We start from the raw sequence: 18,780 nt of genomic DNA on the forward strand, positions 1-18,780 counted from the left end.
GATGCCCTCTGTCCTCACACACACCAGGGCCCCCACAGGCCGCGCGCGCACACACACACACACACACCTCCGCCCCTCCACCAGCAGGCCTGTGCAAGGGAGGGATGGCTCAAACCCCTGGGTGACAGAGCATTCCCCATCACCCCAGCCTGGAGTCTTGCCTGCCCCGGGCATGGAGTGCAGCACTTTCCCCTCCCCCTCCGCCCCCAGGACTTACCTGCATGGTGACGGCACCGATGGTCCATCTGCCCACCCCAAACTGGTGTGCCACTGATCAGCAGCTGTCCAGGGTGGCCAGCTTCCAGATGGCAATGGCGACCCTCTTGTCCACGGGGATGGGTGCCCGCAGCCAGGTGGTGCTTCTCTGGAGCGCAGGGGCGAGCCAGGCACGTAGCTCCAGGAACGTCCGCTTTCACATCCGAAAGTTCCGGAGCTGTTGCTGGTTGTCCTATTGCCCCAGGACCAGCCTGGTGTCTAGTCTCCACAAGGGCCTCTCCATGGTGGGGTAGGGATGCCTGGTGAGGGAGTGCAGAGTGACCTGCGCCTCGAGGTCCTGAACAAGAAGTGCAGCGGCATGGAACAGCAGCTGCAGGCACTCCAAAATGGCCAGAAGGGGCCAGAACAGGCATAAGGCCACCCCTGGCTCCATGGCACAACAAAAGAGCTGACGGCAAAAAATCACCAAATGGCACTAAGGCACAAGCTGTGGTGTCCAACAAGGCAGAGGGCAACCACAACTAGAACTGCTATGGCTGTCAGTCCCTGCAAGAGGTACTAAAGCACGCAGCAGGAGAGAAATGGCTGTTCAGGGAGATCCCTTTAAGCACGTGTGTCAAAGGAGCTACAGACCCTGCCCCCGGAAAGGGCTGGTGCCCTTTTGCCCTCTCCAAAGTAGTTCCGGGCTCATGCTTTTGCGCAAGAGCATCTTGCCAATGTAGACATTCTCTTGCGCAAAAGCGCATCGCTCTGACGATGAGTCCCGCCCAATGCAGACACTCTCTTGCACAACTACTTTAATGCAAGAACTCTTGCACTAAAGTTTTTTTTGCACCAGTGTAGATGTAGCCATAGAATATTCGCACTGGAAAGGACCTTGAGAGGTCATCAAGTCCAGTCCCCTGCCCTCGCTGCAGGATCAAGCACTGTCTATTTCATTTCTGATAGATGTCTATCCATCTGCTCTTAAATATCTCTGGTGAGGGCAATTCCACAGTCTCTCAAGGCAATTTAGTCCAGTGTTCAACCACCCTGACAGGAAGTTTTTCTGAATATCCAACCTAAACCTCCCTCACTGCACATATTCTATAGCACTAGTGAATATTTTATGGAATAACTTATTACTTCAGTCCCTTTCATTAACTCTAGTTGTTCTTGTACAAAATACCAGGAAAGTGAGCCAAATTTTCAGAAATACTCAGTACATGGCAATACAAGGCATGCTGTGGTTTAAGACACTCGTAATTAGATTACTAATTCAGGGTGAATTGATTAAACTGGCTAGCTAGGGTGTGTCTACACTGCACCTGTAGCTCATAAGATATGCCATTTGAGCTATTCAAATTGTGTATCTTATTTCAATCTTATTTTGAGATTAGGCGCTATCTACACCGTGCTTATTTCAAAATAAATTGGTATTCTGAAATGTTCCTTACTCCACATGGAATGAGGTTTACAGGGATGTTGGAATAGCGAGCCCATTATATTTCAAAATAATGGGCGTGCTCAAAAGACACGGATTAGCTATTTCCCAAAATCGTGCTGCAGTGTAGATGTAGCCCTACAGCCCAAAATAGGGGATCCTTCACTTACAAGATGTCCTGAACCACCCACAAAGAGAACTTGTTTCAGCAAACTGGCTAACACGAAGTCATACAAAGAATTCCCGTAGCCTCTCCAGTTCCTCTGTATTACCAGAAGTAGCACTCTTTATAGTGATGAGATTATGAAAACCAGTCTCATCAAATAAAAGGTTCTTCTGATCCCAAAGGACTGGCCATATGTCCAGGTCAATATATAACTTAGACCCTTACTGAAGGACTGACCGTGAGGTTTTTTGAGTATCTAAAATCTAAAGCTTTATTCATAGAAAGGATGAGTTAATACTGGGTAAAGGAATCAAACATACAATAAGTGCAAAGTTCTTGGTTTAGGCTTGTAACATTGATGGAATAAACAGTTGGCTTAAGTCTCTGCTTATTTTGAAATCATTAGAAGGACCTCAGTCCCTTTCTTGCAATGCTCCCATTGGTATAAATCCATAGTACAGAAGCTTGAGTGTTAGTGAAGCTGAAGCAAGATGGAGCAGTTCCCAAAACGTTTTATACCTTCTACCATCTGGGAGTGGATGGTGGATGACCACCAGGGGAATGTGATCAGTTTTTTCTCTATTGAAGTTGGGTTTTGTTGGATATTTGGGTGGACCTTTCCACAATATCTTTAGGTGTGTATCCTGGACTTTCTGTGATATTTGAGGGCCTGGCTTTAGATAACACATTTTTTGTGTGTCTGGAATGGTTACTGGAGCTGCAGAGGTAAGTATGGTGATCCATGGATTTCTTGTATATAGTCATTTGCAGGGTTCCATTGTTGAAGCCGGGAGGAGGGGGGGTTGATATCTTCTGTGGGCCCCCACACAAAGGTAGAGGCAGCAAGCCCATGGCACTGGGCTACCTCCCGGCCCTTAGAGACATGCAGAATAGCACTCTGGCAGCGATTTAAAGGGCCCAGAGCTCCATCCGCTGCCAATGCCACAGAAGTGGCAGCTGGAAGCCCTGGGTCCCTTTGGATCACTGCGCCCTGGGGCAACTGTCCTCTCTTCCCCCTCCCTCTGCCAATCAGCAGGCTTGGTTGAAGCTGCTTATGGTTTCAAGAAGTTGAGGTTAGCATGGGAGTATTCTAGAGAGTGTTTGGATGGATGGATGGTGGTGGTGGCTGAAGTTGTGTTGGAAAGCTGAAGGGATTCAGGTCTCAGTCCAGAGATATATCGCTGATGTGTCTCGGATATACTCTTGATTCTGTAGTGCATTCATCCAGCAGTTCTTCCTTGAGATGGCCCATTTAAAGGTTGGCATTTTGGGGAGCCATCCCACTACCCCTGGCTATTCCCATGACAGGTTGTTGCATAAATGAGCATGCCTGGTGTTCTAAAGCCATATTGGGCTTGCTTACCAGTTATACCATGTTCATCTCATTCTCTTTAAAATGCCAAAGCCTGAGGGCCTCAACGTTTCTTTAGGGAAGATGTAAAAATCCTGCCCCGGTCGGCCCACTAGGCAGATTGGGGTTTGAATAGGGAGTGGGAATGCCTGGCTCACTACAAAAGCAAGTTTTCCTTTCTTGATATTCACACTGCCTCATCAGCTGTTGGGAGTGAGACACCTCCACCCTGACTGAATTGGCCTCACTACTCCTCCACTTGATGAGGTAACTCTCTTCTTTTCATGAGCTAGTATATTTGTAATTTCCACTGTAGTTTCCACTCTAATGTAGCTGACAAAATCTTATTCCCAAATAAATCTGTTAGTCTTTAAGGTGCCACATGACTCCTTGTTAGTCTGTATCCACAAAAGTATGTCCCAGGTCCACACTGTGCGGGAAGGTCAGCTTAAGGTATGCAATTCCAGCTGCATAAATAACGTATCTGGAGTTGATGTACCTTAAGCCAAGCTTCAGCACCATCCTCACAGGGGGAGGTGGGTGGGAGAAACACTCCTGTCAATTTCCCTTACTCCTCACAAAGAGTAGGAGGGTTGATACCAATGGAGGTGCCCTAGGAGTTTGATTTAGAGGGTCTTTACTAGACTTCCTAAATTGAACGCCGGAAGATTGGCCACCACAAGTGGAGACATGGCCCAGCACAGCTACCCCTCTGATACTTACCATTTTCCCCACAGCTCCTTTTGTGGCTCTGCTAAGGTGCCTTGTGCTTGCAATGCTCGTGACAATTATGCAGAGCTGTGCAGGCTCCATGCTTCTGCCAGAGATGATGATCAGTAAGGACAGATGTGTGGATTTGCCTGGATGAAATATTATGGGAATGTGCGTGAAGCTATGGGGATAGAGAACATTGCATTACGGGAAGCTGAACCTCTGCTCTGTCACCTCTTCACAATTCGTTTTAGTCACATGAGGTATTGCAAAAACGTCCCAGACCACCCTGTGCTGGATGGTGATGCGTTGCACACGGGGGGTTACTGCCTACAGTGCACTGCACTCTGCATCGATACAAGTGCACTACAGGTGAGGACACACATCACTGACACGAGTGTAGTGTGCACGAGCAATTGTGATAACTATGGTAACTGTATGCTGACATAATTTAGGACAACAGAGTTTTCTAGAGTAAATATGACCTGAGAAAGATTTGCAAATTAAGTTTCCATTCCCCTGTAGAGACACCCTATGGTAGGCTTGGTCCTCATATAATTCCTTGTTTCATCTGGAGGAAACTCTCATTGTCATCTATTATTCTACTAGACTAGTTAAAGCTCCATTTATCCTCCTCTGTTTTGTGATTCACCACTTGCTATTTCCTATTAGTGATGTATGTGTGAATGAAGATGTGCAACAGAGTAATAAATGTCTTACCTGATGATTCTCTCTCCTCATTCAACCAACTCTGGTAAACTGCCAGAATACCAATTGAGTTTTTTCCTCTAATGGGAGACTTAAACATATAGTTGTCTTAAAATGCATTAATACATTATATCAAGTTGTCTTAATACTAATAATCAGTGGCTGAAGGGCTTCTACAGCTTCGGAATAATTCTTCTGGTGGACTGAGCTGAAGGGCAGGTCTTAGGCATAGAGCGCTCAGTAACAAGTCTAGATTTCTGAATTTCACAGATAGGGGGCATTAACCTATTAGTAATGAATAAGGAGGAAAGCTTGGTAATAACTTTCTCATTCAATAGATAAAAGCCATCTTTTAATTAACTGGCTAGCTTCAAAGGCTGTGTTTGATGTTCAAAGACTCTTTGATCTTCAGTATGTATAGAAAGAGAAATTGTTTAACTTCTGTTTGTCTAGACCCCCACAGGTAATTACATTATTTCAATTGAGATTGAAGTCTGCAGGCTAGTTTTAACTTAGATTTCCCTTTCAAAAGGATTTCCATGTAAATATCAGCTCTTTGTTATCAGTCTCATTTACTACTGAAACCAAGGTCTGGTAAAATGTTAGCCCAATAGGCAGGTCTCTTTAGTAGAGATTGTCAGCCAACTGGTGGTAACATAGTCCAAGATATTGAAACCAGTGGTGTAGCAGAGGCATAACTAAAGGTAGCATTGGGCCAATAGAAACAGTCAACATTTAGTCTACTTTAAAATATTAACCAAACTCCACAGAAAAATGTCCTGAGTTCTCTTCTCCTGTTCCTCAGTATAGCTGGTCTTTCAAAAGTTTACAGTTGAACATTGACTTAATACATCTTCGAAACTTTATTATGCAGAAGAAAAATGCTGCTTTTAACGATCTTACTTTAAATTAAACAAGCGCCAAAAAGTTTCCTTACCTTGCCAAATCTTTTTTGAAACTTACCCTTATTGTTAGTAGTTTACATTTAACACAGTGCTATATGCTGTATTTGCCTTTTTTTGGAGGAGGGGAGGCGGACGGACGACTCTGCTGCCTTATTGCATACTTCTGGTTCTAATGAGGTAAGTAGTTGACTGGTCAGTTGATAACTCTGGGGTTCTACTATATAACCTATTTTGGTGGTAGCATCCAGAATATGAAACCTCAGATTAATTTTTATAACGGTCATTAATCTGATTTCAGAAGAGTTTAATGTTGTTGCTGTTGAGCCTGAATGTATAGAATCAGAGAACTGAAAAGGCCCACAAGAGGTCATTGAGTCCAGTTCCTTGCCCTCACAGCAGGACTAAGCACTGTCTAGATCATCCCTGACAGGTGTCTGTCTAACCTGCTCTTAAATATCTCCAGTGATGGAGATTCCACAACCTTCCTGGGCAATTTATTCCAGTGTTTAACCACCCTCACAGTTAGGAAGTTTTTCCTTATGTCCAACCTAAACCTCTGTTGCTGCAATTTAAACCCATTGCTTCTTGTCCTATCCTCAGAGGCAAAGGAGAACAATTTTTCTCCCTCTTCCTTGTAACACCCTTTTAGATACTTGAAAACTGCTATCATGTCCCCTCTCAGCCTTCTCTTTTCTAAACTAAACAAGCCCAATTCTTTCAGTCTTTCTTCATAGGTTATGGGGAGGGTTTTTTTTTTTTTGTCATTTTTGTTGCTCTTCTCTCTGGACCTTGTCTAATTTCTCCAAAACTTTCTTGAAATGTGGCGCCCAGAACTGGACACAATACTCCAACAGAGGCCTAATCAGTGCAGAATAGAGCCGAAGAATGACTTCTTGTGTCTTGCTCACAACATTCCTGTTAACGCATCCCAGAATCATGTTTGCTTCTTTTGCAACAGTGTTACTCTGTTGACTCATATTTAACTTGTGGTCCACTATGACCCCTAAATCTCTTTCTGCCGTACTCCTTCCTAGACTGTCACTTCCCATTCTGTATGTGTGAAACTGATTGTTCCTTCCTAAGTGGAGCACTTTGCATTTGTCCCTATTAAACTTCATCCTGTTTACCTCAGACCATTTCTTTAGTTTGTCCAGGTCATTTTGAATGTTGACCGTATCCTCCAAAGCAGTTGCAATCCCTCCCAGCTTGATATAATCTGCAAACTTAATAATTGTACTCTCTATGCCAGTGGTTCCAAATCTTTTTGATACTGGGGACCAGTTAAACCCATTCACAAGCTTTTGGAGGACCGGTAAATGATGAATATACAAATAAACTGTCACTGGCCCTACCCATCCGGCAGGTTGTTATGCCCCTCCTCCCCAATCCCAATCCTGGCCGCTTTATCCCCTGGCCTTCTGCATCTTGTGCACGGCATCCAGCCTTCTCCCTGGGTCCTAGCGCCTGCCGGATCTAGCCCCGCCACCCGGGAGCATGTGCGGCAGAGACATGCCACCGCGCTCGGCAGTGCAGGGTGCTGCTACCCAGTGACACAAAGGATCATGCACAATAACTTTTCTATGGACGGGTATTTTTTTTCTAAGGACTGGTACTGAGCTGCAGACCACACTTTGGGAAACACTGCTCTATGCCAATCTCTAATCATTGATGAAGATATTGAATAGAATCAGTCCCAAAACAGATTCCTGTGGAACCCCAATTGTTATGCCATTCCAGCATGATTGTTAACTGTTAATAACTACTCTCTGAAAATGGTTCTCCAACCAGTTATGCACCCACCTTATAGTAGTCCCATCTAGATTGTATTTCTAGTTTTATTGATAAAAAGGTCATGTGAGACCATGTCAAATGCCTTATTAAAGTCTAGGTATACCACTTCTCCCTTATCCACAAGGCTTGATGTCCTATCAAAGAAAGGTATCAGATTGGTTTGACATGATTTGTTCTTTACAAATCTATGCTGGCTATTACCTATCACCTTATTATCTTCCAGGTGTTTGCAGATGAAGTGTTTAATTACTTGCTCCATTATCTTCCCTAGAACAGAAGTTAAACTGCCTGCTCTGTAGTTAACTGGGTTGTTCTTATTTCCTTTTTATAGATGGGTACTATATTTGCCCTTTTCCAGTCTTCTGGAATCTCTCCCATCTTCCATGATTTTTCAAAGATGATAGATAAAGGCTCAGATACTACTTCTAATAGAATACAGTCCTATATTTTGTTTCAGCTACACCAGACTAACACGGCTACATTTCTATCATCATTCTTCTAATAGCTCCTTGAGTTTTCCAGGATGCATTTCATTAGGCACCGCATTGGGGACCGCTGCCCTAATAACTCATTTTTTTAAATTTTAAACTTTCTTATGTTGCTTGTTTGTCCAGAGATTGGGGGGGGGGGGGGATCTTTGAATAGTACCCACACGAAGCATATAATTGGACACTCCCTGTTAATGTCTAGTATTCCAGTACATGAACAAGCTGAAAAGCCTCAAAGTTACTCAGCTTAATTTCTAGTTCTACAGAATGGTTCTGGGTTGCTACAACTTTATAAGGAATACCAACACTGAGTGTAGACTTCTGGTGAGAGGGTGGCAACATAGGACCCTAGAAACACCATAATACAGGGCCCAACCCTGGCACCATGAGACACTGATATTAAAACATGCACCATGAGCCATGGCCCACAAATGTGTACACAATGAAAGACTGGAGTATACCCTCTAGGACAGGGCTACTCAATTTTGGAAGCCCCAGAGGCTACGATGATACTCTCAGCACATGCCAAGGGCTGCAATTTAAGTGTGGTTGCATGTACATGCAAATATATATGCAAATAGCTTCTTTCACACTGACGGGCATGAATACAAAGATTAAGGCAAGACTACACAACACGCAGGTCCCGCTGAAATCAGTTCTCCTGATATTAATAAAATGCAATATTTACCCGATTTCTACCCATATAACAGCACCTTTAATGAGCAATGACAGTTCAGAAATTTAACTACTAGAATGCAATAGAAGACCATTATATTGACTCGCCATTGTGGAGCATGTTCCCAGAGGAGGCCATGTTCAAAGGGTTTCACCCATGGGCCACGTGATGAGCCCCGTGTAAACCCAATCTGCACTGCAAACCGCAAACAAGTGGGCTGCGGGCCGCATGCAGCCTGCAGGCCATGTGTTGAGTAGCCCTGCTCTAGGAGTATGTAATTATATTAATTAGAAAAACAAAATGAAAACCTCTCACCACAGCTCATGAACAGCCAGTATTAGTGTTATTCATCAAAACTGTCCCCTTAGTGCCATTGTTAGCAGATGGAGAACATGGCTTGAATTCCATTGTCCTACACATGGAAGCCTTTCTTGGAAAAATTTAGGAGAGAAATGCAGCAATACCTTTTTACCTATGTCGCCGGTGACATTAGCTACCACTGAGATTGGAGTAAATCGATATAGCTAGTCTGACTATAGGTGTATATATATAGTGCTGGAGAAAATCTTTGACAAAGTAATGGCTACTTTGGCAGAGACCAGGATCTGTATAAAACCATTCATGTGGTTAAGTCTCTTCAGTACCATGGAGAACAGGATCTTCAGCAAAATAATGGCTACTAAGATGAGGATCCTGTTCTTTAAACCTTTCAGGCAGTTCCACATTTAGGTTAAACATCAGCAGAGTTCTTAGTCTATGGTCACTGTGTAATCTCCTATGTCCTATCTGTGGAACTGAGACCCAAGCCCTCTCTGGTTGTAGGCTACAAGGAATACTTCTTTTTCAAATAATTGTTCTTGCTCCTTTTAGCTGTATGTAATACACCATTCACTTTGGTGTGTAGATTGATGGATGAAGTAGTACATTTATAAATCAGAAAAGTAAATAAAAAGAAAAAAATATTTGTACAATATTTCAAAACACCAAGGTGAAGGACTTGAATCATTTCACAATAAAAAAAAGTATTAAATCAAATACTGCATGTTTTTCTTTACTCTTCACTCATTGTCATATAAGCTAGAAATGAGAATTGACAGTCAGAAAAGATAAGTCTAAAGAAAACATATGAAGTGTCACCGAAACTAGGCAGCTCCCTTTCCTGGCCATCCACTAGGACTTCTGAAATTTGTGTGCTCTAGATCACTTGTGGTATTTTAAGCTTCTGGAACCTGAATGGAGCCTAGCCATTGCTCATCTTGGCATCCTTAGGTATAAACCCAGCCTACAGACTTTCTATATAGCACCCCCCACTTCTAAGTACCAAAATCTGCTATTCAAACACCTAGTCCTTCTGGGCTCAGCCTTGACCCCTCTGGCTCACCACTACATAAACACATCCTCCCTCACCCAGAAAGCGAAGTTACTCACCTTGGTGCAGTAACTGTAGTTCTTCGAGATGTGTGTCCCCATGGGTGCTCCACAATAGGTTCTGGGCTTGCCCTGGTGCCGCAGGACAGAGATGTTCAAAGCTGTAGTCAGTGTCAGAACACGGATGCGTGGGAGGGGCATCTCGCGGCGTTCGCGCTCTCCCACACTGCACTATCCAGTCTTATCCAGGTCCTTGGACCTGCCTCAGAAGAAAGAGAAAAAGACTCCAAAGCAGGGAGGCGGATGGGTAGTGGAACACCAAGGTGAGTAACTTCACTTTCTTCTTTGAGTGATGTCCCCATGGGTACTCCACAAGATGACTGAGTAGCAGTATCCACCCGAGGAAAGGAGGTAGGATTCGGAGGACCCTATGTATGTAAGGAAGAAAGCACTGCAGATGCTACAGAAGTATCCAAAAGCCATCTTGTTTGGATAGCGTAGTCCTTGGCAAAAGTGTGATAGGATGACCAGGTGGCGGCCCTGCATATATCAGAAAGGGGAACACCTTTTAGGAAAGCAGTAGAAGTTGCTACTGCCCTCGTAGAGTGGGCTCTAGGGCATTGAGGGAGAGGCACATTTCATATAGCGTAGCACTGGGTTATGCAGGAAACAATAATGTTGGAGATTCTCTGGGATGACAAGGGCTCCCCCTTAGAGCATTCAGCAAGGGAGACTAGTAACCTATTGTTTTTCCTAAATGATTTAGTACGCTCTAAATAAAAGGCTAAAGCTCTACACATGTCTAGTTTGTGGAGAGCTGCCTCACACAGTGAGGCATGAGACTTTGGATAAAAAGCAGATAGCACTATTGGTTTGTTGAGGTGATATTCTGAGCAGATCTTAGGAATAAAGGCTGGATGGTGTCTTAGAATAACACTACCCTTGTTAAAAACGGTGTACAGAGGCAATGCCATCAGTGCTGAAATCTCACTCGGTCTGCACGCTTAAGTGATGGCGATGAGGAAGACCAACTTCGTGGTAAGGGTCTGAAGAGGAATAGTAGCTAGAAGCTCAAAGGGTGGCATTGTTAGAGTTGCAAGTACCAAGTCCAGGCTCCACAACGGGATGGGAGCACGCAAAGGAGGGTTTGGGTTTAGTAGGCCCTTGAAAAATCTCCTGGTGAGAGGGTGGGCAAATAGCAAAAACCTTTCTATTGGATGCCAAAAGGCAAGTCAGTGCCACGAGATGGACTCTTAGGGATGCTAAGGCTAGTCCTCCCTGTTGCTGGTGCATCATATAGTCCAGAATGATGCTGATTAAGGGTCCATATGATGTTTGGAGCACCAGGAAGTGAATCGTGGCCATTTGGCATGGTAAGTAAAGTGTATATTCTGTTTCCTACTGTGTATAAGCACGTCCTTGACACAGTCAGAGCAGAGGGCCTTGGAGGTACCACGCTGAGAGATAAAGGGTGCGCAGTTGTGGGTGCAGGATAGAACCTCACTCCTGAGTTAGGAAGTTCTGGAGTAGTGGGAGGTGATATGGTGGGAATCATGCAAGTTGCAAGAGGAGTGGGTACCAATGCTGGCGTGCCCACTCGGGTGCTATCAGTATTACAAAGGCTCTGTCGAGTTTGATCTTCTGTAGGACTCTGGCAAGAAGAGGAGTAGGTGGGAAAGCGTACATGAGGGGATCTCGCCAATTGAGGAGAAAGGCGTCCCCCAAGGAATGGTGGCCGAGGCCAGCTCTGGAACAGTAGCGGTGACATTTCCGGTTGTTGGCGGTGGCGCATGGGTCTATTCGAGGAGTGCCCCAATGGTGAAAGACAGAGTGGAGGATTTCTTGATCAATCTCCCATTCGTGGTCTATTGTGAAATTCCTGCTGAGGGAATCCACCATCATGTTGTTGATGCCAGGTAAATAGGACACCACAAGGGTAGTGTCATTGACAATGCATCAGTTCCATAGTTGGGTTGCTTTCATACATAGCGATCGGGATCATGCACCACCTTGATGATTTTTATAATACATGGTCACTATGTTGTCTGTGAGGATGTCCACTGTGGAGTTGCGGAGGTGTGTACAAAAATGTCTGCAGGCGTTGGTGACAGCCCTTAGCTCCAGGAGATTTATATGTAGTAAAGACTCCTGTGGCAACCAACAGCCTTGGACGGAGAGTTTGCCCATATGAGCACCCCAGCCAATGAGGGAGGCATTTGTGGTAATGTGACAATGAGACGGCGGTTAATGAAACGGGGTGCCTGACAGTAAGCTGTCTACCATCCACCAGTGGAGGGAAGACCTGACTGTGGAAGGGACAGTCACCAGCTTGTGTACGTTGTGCTTCATAAGATTGTAAATTGTGATTAGCCAGTGCTGTAGTGGCCAAAAGTGTAGTCTGGCATGGGGGACGATGTATGTCGTGGAAGCCATGTGACCCATCAGTTTGAGTACTGTGATAATCTGTACTGAGCGCTTGTACTGGAACTTGTCCAATAGGTCTTGTATTGCTTGAAATCTAGTAATGGGTAGATATGCCCTGGCTGTAACGGAGTCGAGGCGAGCGCCTATAAACTCTAGGTTCTGAGTAGGGAGCAGAGTGGATTTGTTCTCGTTGATGAGGAGACCTAGGAGAAGGAAAGTTTCGGCCGTGATTCGCACCATTTGGGAAGTTTCTGCAGATGTGCATCCTTTTATAAGACCATTGTCTAGGTAGGGATATATCACGACGCCTCTGCATCGAAGATGCGTGGCCACCACCGTGAGCATCTTTGTGAACACTCTGGGTGCTGTTGCAAGGTCGCAGGGCAGAACTTGATACTGAAAGTGGTCTGTACTGATGGTGAAGCGTAGAAATCGCCTGTGTGCGGGATGAATTGTCAGGTGAAAATAAGCATTTTTGAGGTTGAGAGCAGCAAACCAGTCGCCTGGCTCCAAGGCAGGTAGTATGGAGGCTAAGGTCACCATCTTGAAGCACTGTTTCTGGAGATGTTTGTTTAATTTTTGGAGGTCTAATATTAGGCTCCATCCGCCGTTTTTTTTCTGTACCAGAAAGTAACGGGAGTGGAATCCCCTCCCTTGGAATTGAGGTGATACATTTTCTATTGCTCCCATATGAAGGAGGTGAGTAATTTTGGCACATAGTAAGTCTTTGTGAGAGGGGTCCCTGAAGAGGGACGGGGATGGTGGGGTTGTGGGTGGAAGAGAACGGAATGGAATGACGAGTCCAGAATGGATTATCTCTAGAACCCACTTGTCGGAGGTTATGTTGGCCCACTGGTTGTAGAAGGGCCTCAAACGATGGTGAAACATGTGGGTGAAACTTGGAATAGCTGTGTGCTTACCAACATGTCAAATGTGCTGCTTGTTGCCGGGCTGAGTCTGCATGCGGTTGTTTAGGTTTCGGCATCTCATTGGTCCGTGGCGTTGATTATGACGTGGTTGATTGAACTGACATTGTTGAGGTTGCCAGTGTTGTCTGGAACGGAAATAGTTATAGCGTCTCTGAAATGATGTATAACACTTCCTTCTAAATGGTGGGGTATACATTCCCAGCGATCGTAATGTCGTTCTAGAGTCTTTACTAGAGTGTAGAACCGAGTTTGTCTTTTCACCAAACAGTGTGTCTTTATCAAATGGTAAATCTTCGACTTTTGATTGCAGCTCCTTGGGGAATTCCGCGACTGAAGGAATGAGGCCCTTCACATGACTACAGCCGTAGCGGTGGTGCGGGCTGCCATGTCTGCCACATCCATGGCAATCTGAAGACTGGCTCGAGTGGAAGCATAGCACTCCTGAACCATGGACTTAAGCAGAGGCCTTTTGGATCCTGGAAGCGCCTCCATCAGGGCTGTCAGCTTGGCGTAGTTATCAAAATTATGATTTGATAAGTGCATGAGGTAGTTAGCTATCCTGAGGAATAAAGTTGAGGAGGTGTACATTTTTCTCTCAAATAAATCCAGCCTTTTTGACTACCTGTCTGCTGCGTTGGTTTTATATTACAGTGCTTTTGCTAGCTAATGTGCTGCATCAACCACCAGAGAGTTGGCCTTGGGGTGGGTAAATAGAAATTCCGAATCTTTGGGGGGCACAAAATATTTTTTGTTAGTCCCTTTGTTAGTAGGGAAGGCAGAGGTGGGAGTTTGCCATAATTCATTAGCCATCTCCAAGATGGCTATACCCCTGGATGAAGCTAACTTGGCGCTGTGGGTGGTTTGTAAGTTTTTAAGGAGGCGGTGTTGCTTCTCAATTTCCATGAGTTGTATTTACTGCCACACTGCCACACTCTTAAAAAGATCCTGGAATTGTCTCAAATCATCCAGAGGGGAGACATCTCCAGGGGTGACCGCTTCATCTGGAGAGGAAGATTGGTCTGTAGGAGACACTTCAGGAGGCTGAGTCTCTGTCGTAGTATGGGGTTCTTCTTCCTGAACAGGAGGAGGAGAGTGGTGCGGAGATGAGCCTTGATCTGGGAGAGGAGGGGCCGAAAATGGGGAGTGTCTGGAGGAGGAATAACCCATCATAGATCTTGGCAGGGATCTGGGTGAGTAATGGTAATGGCAGTGGTGTGGTGACTATTCCCTAGGATAGTGAGGGTAGTTGTAGCGGTCCCAGTAAAAGCAGGATGATCGTGAAGGAGAACATCTATATCGATGATGCTTGGCATAATCATGTCAAGAAGATGATCTCCATGACTGGAGGGATGGAGAGGGGGAGTACGATCTCCTCGCGGGTGGAGATGGAGAGGCAGAGAAGCAATGAGATTACCCACGGGTATCCCTAGGAGGCGTCAGAAATGGAGATGAGTCTATCAGGAGAGCTATATCTCCTAGGAAGCCAGGGTGATCTCTTGCTTGATGGCGGGGACAGAGAAGGTGAGGGAGCTGGTGAAAATGCAAGAGGAGGCGAAGCTGGGGACGGACTGAGAAGGTGGTGGGTCTTTGCACATGGTTTGGTTGGTGCCACTCATTCCAGTGCTGAGGATGGCGCCGTGGGCGCTCTGGGTGCCGTCTGCTCTGGCACCAAGGACGGCGCCAATCGTTGATGTGTTGAGGCCAGCTCATGGTGACTCCATGCCTACGTCGGTGCCGATTGACTCCTCTGAGAGGTTGGTGCATCCCTGAGCCATGCTAAGTGGCCATGAGTCGGTGCCGGAGGTTGCCGGTTCCGCAACTCGGTTGGTGCCATGCAGTCCCACGCCAGGATCGCTCCCATGCTGAGGTTGGTGACTCCTCTGGTGCCGAGCCCAAATCAGAGGAGGTAGACACGACCCATACGGGTGCTGATTGCGCCTGCGGTTCTGTCGCCAGAGGCGGTGCTGATGACTTTGGTGCCAACGCCGCCGGTTCCGCAATTTGAAGAAGTCGCGATTGCGTGGTGGGAGATGTCAGGCAGATTTTTAGGTACCTTAGAAACTGAACGGGCACTTATAGCCAAAAGTGACCGACTTAGACCCCAAACTAGTTCTGACATGGGGAGTTAAGGCAGCGATCTAGTGGGGGAGGGCTTGGGCTGCTTGGGATGTGGCCTAGTTGGTGAGGAGGTGCTGTTTCTGAGGTTGCTGGATGGGCCCCGGTAGAGAGGATGAACCAGCAGGCTGGAGTGCCTTATCAAAAAGACTCATGCGGAGCCTCATTTCGTGATCACGGCAGGCCCTAGATTCTGCTGTACATGAATTTTGCGGAGGCAGCAAATACACGCCACATAGCCATCAGAGGTAGGCAGGCATGGCATTGTGGCACAGGGAGCATTTTTTAAAACCGGGGGAACCCAGCATATTCTATATGTATGTTGTTCTTTTTCCCTTTCTCTTCTTTTTTTTTTTTTTTAAATAGTATAGAGGAATGAGGAATGGCAAACTATATACATAAGCTGATGGCTGTAACACGGGGAAGGGAAGGAGAATGGAAACTTAGCGGTGTACACTAAGAATTTTTTTTTAAACTGGAACATGAACAAGTATAAGTAATAACTAGAAGAAATAAACTGAAGAAAATATAACTGGTTTTATCTCACAAAGTGTTAAGAAGGAGAAGAGAGGATTCGCTCCACCTGCAGCTTGAGGCAGTTGAGAGGAACCAGATAAGACGGGATTGCGCAGAGCGGGAGAGCACGCATGCTGCAAGACGCCCCTCCCACACATGCGCGGTTTGACTGACTACAGCTTTCAACATCTCCATCCTGCGGAGCCCGGGCAAGTCCAGCACCTATTGTGGAGCACCCACGGGGACATCACTCAAAGAAGAACTTCACCTAACAGTGTGAAGCTTTGTGTTTACTGTTTAATTTGCTTTAGTTTCTAGAACATGCAGTTATGAAGCAGTCATCAGACACAATTTGTTCAATCTATCAACTTTATGCTCTTTATTTTGATTCATATAATGCAGGAGAGTACCAGTCATGTAAAAAAAAACAAAAAAACCCTGCCCTTAAACATAATGTTCCTCACTAGCTCACTCTTCCCTTGAGAGGTGCTCCACCCTGCCCTTATAACATTTTACACTAATGCAAGATGTTCTTTTCCCCCCAGTTCCCTCCTGTGAGTCCCTTTATGCACTTCTGCTGGTGTTACTGCTTCTTTTGTTCTGCCTCTTAGTGATTTTATTTCATAATCTCCACAGCCTTCATTCAAACAAGAGGAGGAAGTGTCTTCTCCCAGGCAGAGCAAACTTATTGTCCCAAGGTGTTTTACTTTTGATAACTGAAGTGTTGGAGCATAAGCTTTTGTGGACAAAGACCCACTTTGTCAGATGCATGTCAGATCAGGGCAGGCCCTAGATGTGAATTTAGAACAATGTACGCACTTCTGCGGTACATGAATTTCACTGAGGCCGCAGATACACGTCATGCATCTGACGAAGTGGGTCTTTGCCCACGAAAGCTTATGCTCCAACACTTCAGTTAGTCTATAACGTGTCACAGGTCTCTTCGCCGCTTTTGCAGATTCAGACTAACACGGCTACCCCTCTGACACTTTACTTCTGATAGTTTTGCAGCTATGTTAGCCTCAGGATGAGAGAGAAGGTAGGTGAAGAAATATATCCACCAACAGCAGTTGGGTCAATTCTTGTGTGCTGATTGTTCATCAGTGCTTCTGACCTAGCAGAGATATGACACAACCCAGCTAACTCATGGGGGACTAACATATGCATAAGCTTTCCATGCCATAGTAATTCATAAAATCAGTCAAAATTAGAAGCAGCATAGCCAAATTCTTTGTCACATGAAGTCTCTCTGCATTGAAGTAACTTTGTCAGAGACCTTTCTGGGTCTATGCACTCTGTTGCATAGAGTAGAGCTTGCTGGCTGTCTTTTTTTCTATCAATCATTATCCTTCCAAACTAAATTCTTACACTGCTCTGCCCAACACTATCTTTGTTCCTCTATCACCATTGCTGTGATGTGTCCTGGAATTCTAAGTAGATGCTAGTAGATGCTACTCTCTTGAGTTTAGATCTTCCTGAGCCCCCGCTTCAAGGAAGTGAATGCCCCAACTATAAAACACATGGAGTCGTGCAGGCAGAGTTTATTCTGTGGCTAGAAGGAACCCCAGCACCCCACCACTTGGAGCTCTGGTTTAGTAAAACCAAACCTTCAAGCTTAGTTAAGCAGCAAATTAAAACCTGCCTCTTTGCCCAGACGGGAATCCTCGCCGCCCAAGCCCCCGCTCGTCCTCCGCGAGAGGGATCCCCGCACCTGAGGGGCCCCTCCTGGTCCATGAAGGGGATCCCCGCAACCGCCGGGCCCCCTTCCTCTGGGGCCCCTCAAACGCCAGGTGCCCCTGAGAGGCCCCTCCCCGGGGGGAACCCCGCCCCTTCGCGGGGATCCCCGCGTCCCAGCCGGCCCCTTCCCCTCTCCCGGGGGGAGCCCCGCGCCCCCAGCGGCCTCGCAGGCTCCCTCCCCCGGCCGCGGCTCTTTCCGGTGCCCTCCCCCTGCCCGGACTGCCACATCCTCCGCTGACATCAGCGAGCGCCGCCATATTGGAGGAGAAGCCGCGTCCGCTGCCTCCTCGGCTGCTCCCGCTGTCGGGGGAGCCGGCCCCTCGCTCCCGAGCCCTCCCCCATGAGTCGCCCCGGCCGGCCGCAGCCCCAGCGCGGCTAGCGAGAGCCCGTGTCCCCGGCCCGGCCCCGCCCGCGCTCGGGCTTTGTGCCACCCCCGGCGGCCGGAGCCATGACTTCCCTGACCCAGCGCAGCTCGGGCCTGGTGCAGCGCCGCACCGAGGCCTCCCGCAGCGCCGCCGCCGCCGACAAGGAGCGGGTGGCCGGGGGCGGCCCGGAGGAGGAGGGCCGCCGGGACGAGCAGGGCGACGACGAGAAGGGCGACTCGAAGGAAACGCGCCTCACCCTGATGGAGGAGGTGCTGCTGCTGGGCCTCAAGGACCGAGAGGTGCGGGGCGGTAGCGACTGGTGGGGGTGGGCCAAGGACGTAGTGGGGCCGCAAGGAGCCGGCGGGTGGGGAGCGAGGGGGGGATGGGATATGAGGGGGGGGGGCAAAGATGGGGGGGACTGGGATTTGGGGGCGAGGCAAGGGCCTGGCCGGTGGGGGGGTTGAGCAGATAGTGGAGCAAGGACCGGGAAGCTGGGATCTTGGGGGGAAAGTTCTGACGGGTGCGGGGGACCTTGGGAGGGAGGGCCAGGAGCTTGGTGACTGGAGCCTGGGGTCCTGAACGGCGGATAGGGGCAAGGTGGGTGAGGGTTTGGGATTTGAGCAGGCAATGGGGGCAAGGACCTGGTGGCTGAGGAGGCGGGGATCTTGGGGGATACAAAAGCTTGGTGTGGGGGGGGAGGCTTGGGATGGGGAAGGTGAGGGCCTTGTTGGATGGAGAGGGGTTGCAGCAGGCAGTGGGAACAATGATCTGGTGGCTGGGGGAAGCAGGAGTTTGAGCTGGGGCAAGAACTTGGGGGAGGGGCACGATCTTGAGGAGAGAGTTTGGGACCTGGAGGTGGAGCCCAAGACATAGTTGGGGGTGGGTGCTAGA

At 47.3% G+C, this 18,780-nt stretch overlaps 1 protein-coding gene across 1 annotated transcript in view; it reads left to right on the forward strand.

The window, feature by feature from the left end:
- The first annotated feature begins 17,725 nt into the window (after window positions 1–17,725).
- Window positions 17,726–18,780, forward strand: part of GOLPH3 (golgi phosphoprotein 3) — a 51,557-nt gene continuing 50,502 nt past the window's right edge. The window contains exon 1 of the mRNA XM_075932593.2: window positions 17,726–18,188. Within this exon, the coding sequence (XP_075788708.1) occupies window positions 17,973–18,188 (216 nt within the window). The 5' untranslated portion in view covers window positions 17,726–17,972. The remainder of the gene's footprint in view (window positions 18,189–18,780) is intronic.

Source organism: Pelodiscus sinensis, chromosome 6 (assembly GCF_052426305.1).
Source record: "Pelodiscus sinensis isolate ZL-2025 chromosome 6, ASM5242630v1, whole genome shotgun sequence".
NCBI lineage: Eukaryota > Metazoa > Chordata > Testudines > Trionychidae > Pelodiscus > Pelodiscus sinensis.